The sequence below is a fragment of the Diaphorina citri genome, unplaced genomic scaffold (assembly GCF_000475195.1).
Source record: "Diaphorina citri unplaced genomic scaffold, Diaci psyllid genome assembly version 1.1 scaffold3941, whole genome shotgun sequence".
Classification (NCBI taxonomy): domain Eukaryota; kingdom Metazoa; phylum Arthropoda; class Insecta; order Hemiptera; family Psyllidae; genus Diaphorina; species Diaphorina citri.
In genome coordinates, this window is record NW_007381340.1 from 435 (window position 1) to 1961 (window position 1527).

A 1527-nucleotide genomic window follows, 5' to 3' on the forward strand; every position below is an offset into this window, starting at 1 on the left:
ATTATTGTTCTTATAATATAAGATAGGGGCCACTATGTCCTCTTCTAAACAACTCAGCGGAAAACGGTGCATAAAACGCGTCGATAGGACCTTTTAAGGTAGAAACACACTATCGTCACGTCACGTAACTCCGAAAGATGTAGTTCAAAGTTTTTCCATAAGATTCTAGGTAATTTCGTTCAGGACAGCCACACTGCCATCACTTTACCTTACCTTAATTTGAGCATCTTTTGAATCTCATGTGCATTTTTTTTTACTTCTCTTGATTTCAGCCATGTCTTCCTCGCCGGACACGGATCGGTTCAAAACCAACGACCTCGCCATGCGGGTGCAGAAGAAGTTGGCGAGCAAAATGTCCAACAAGTCCATGGTGAAGATGTACATCGACGACCGGTCGGGTCGACTTCTGGACAATCTGTATCGGGTCATCAAAACTTACGTGAGTTTCCGCCACTAGAGTGGAAATGGAAAGGATGTAGGTTTATTTTGACAGGAGCCAGTGGAACACACTGTAGAGTTTTCTACTTTCCTCAGCAGATTAGACCATGTTAGTTGTAATCGTTTGGCTGGGGGACGTTAAACAGGGACTAGACCAGCTTAGTCTGGCCGGTGGACTTTAAACAGAGGGAGTATACTTACTAGCCTGAATTTTCCTTGTTAAAGAAATAGCAAAGGTTGAGTGCGAAGGGCATCCACTCGTAAAATTTTTAGCCAAAACCAAATATCAGCCCAAAGCAATCACCCTAGCTAGGGCTGATTGAGAGGCTGATGAAAAACGCCGACCCCGTCTGTAAGGGGAAAGACGAAGTATTAAAAGTAGAAGAAGAGTTGTAATCGTTTGGACTATATGCTATTATGCTATTGCAAGAAAGCCCATACGGCGGCAGCGTACTCCTGACATGCAATTGAAATAACCAATTTTGGACTAAGCAATCCTGATTGCAGGTTGATTTAGAAAATTTCAGTTAATTAGATTGCTTAACTTAAACGGCGTTTAAAGTGTTTGAGCTTTAAACTCACTTTGTGGACCCGCGGCCATTAGGTAGGTACATGGCAAAACGTAAAATACCGAAGTGCGGTATGTGAACTGTGAACACCGAATCTCTCGAAATGAAACTCAGTGTAGAGATGTGTAAAGACTGACTGACTGAATTAAAAGACTTGAATCCCACACAAAGACTGAATGACTTAAACAGTCCCTACTCAAAATAGCCAGTCCCAGTCCCAACCCCCAAAACTCCCTTTTCGGCAATCTCCGTTTACGAATAATAACGATCTTTTTTTACTTTCTATTACCCTTACGTATAGGGAACCTATACAAGGTAATGAGAAAGTATTGCAATCGGTCCAAATTTTCAAAATCGACCGTTCCTGGACGCCATCTTCGATAAGAGCGACGAGCGGTTCCGACCCGCTATGAGCCGCGTCGTGGCCGATTTGAATATTCTGCTGGACGGTGGCGGCGGGAAATGAAAATGATGCTAGAATGGTGACGTGTTTTATGTTTTGCTAGTCGGAGACCGATTA

The 1527-nt window shown here is 43.1% G+C and overlaps 1 protein-coding gene across 1 annotated transcript; it reads left to right on the forward strand.

Annotated features, from left to right (window-relative positions):
• Positions 1-265: 265 nt before the first annotated feature.
• Positions 266-509, forward strand: LOC113472117 (tumor necrosis factor, alpha-induced protein 8-like protein 2 B; the record flags this gene model as incomplete). Its single annotated transcript, XM_026831705.1, is given in 1 exon segment — positions 266-509. A coding segment is annotated over 1 exon segment (183 nt). The 3' UTR covers positions 458-509.
• Positions 510-1527: the final 1018 nt, after the last annotated feature.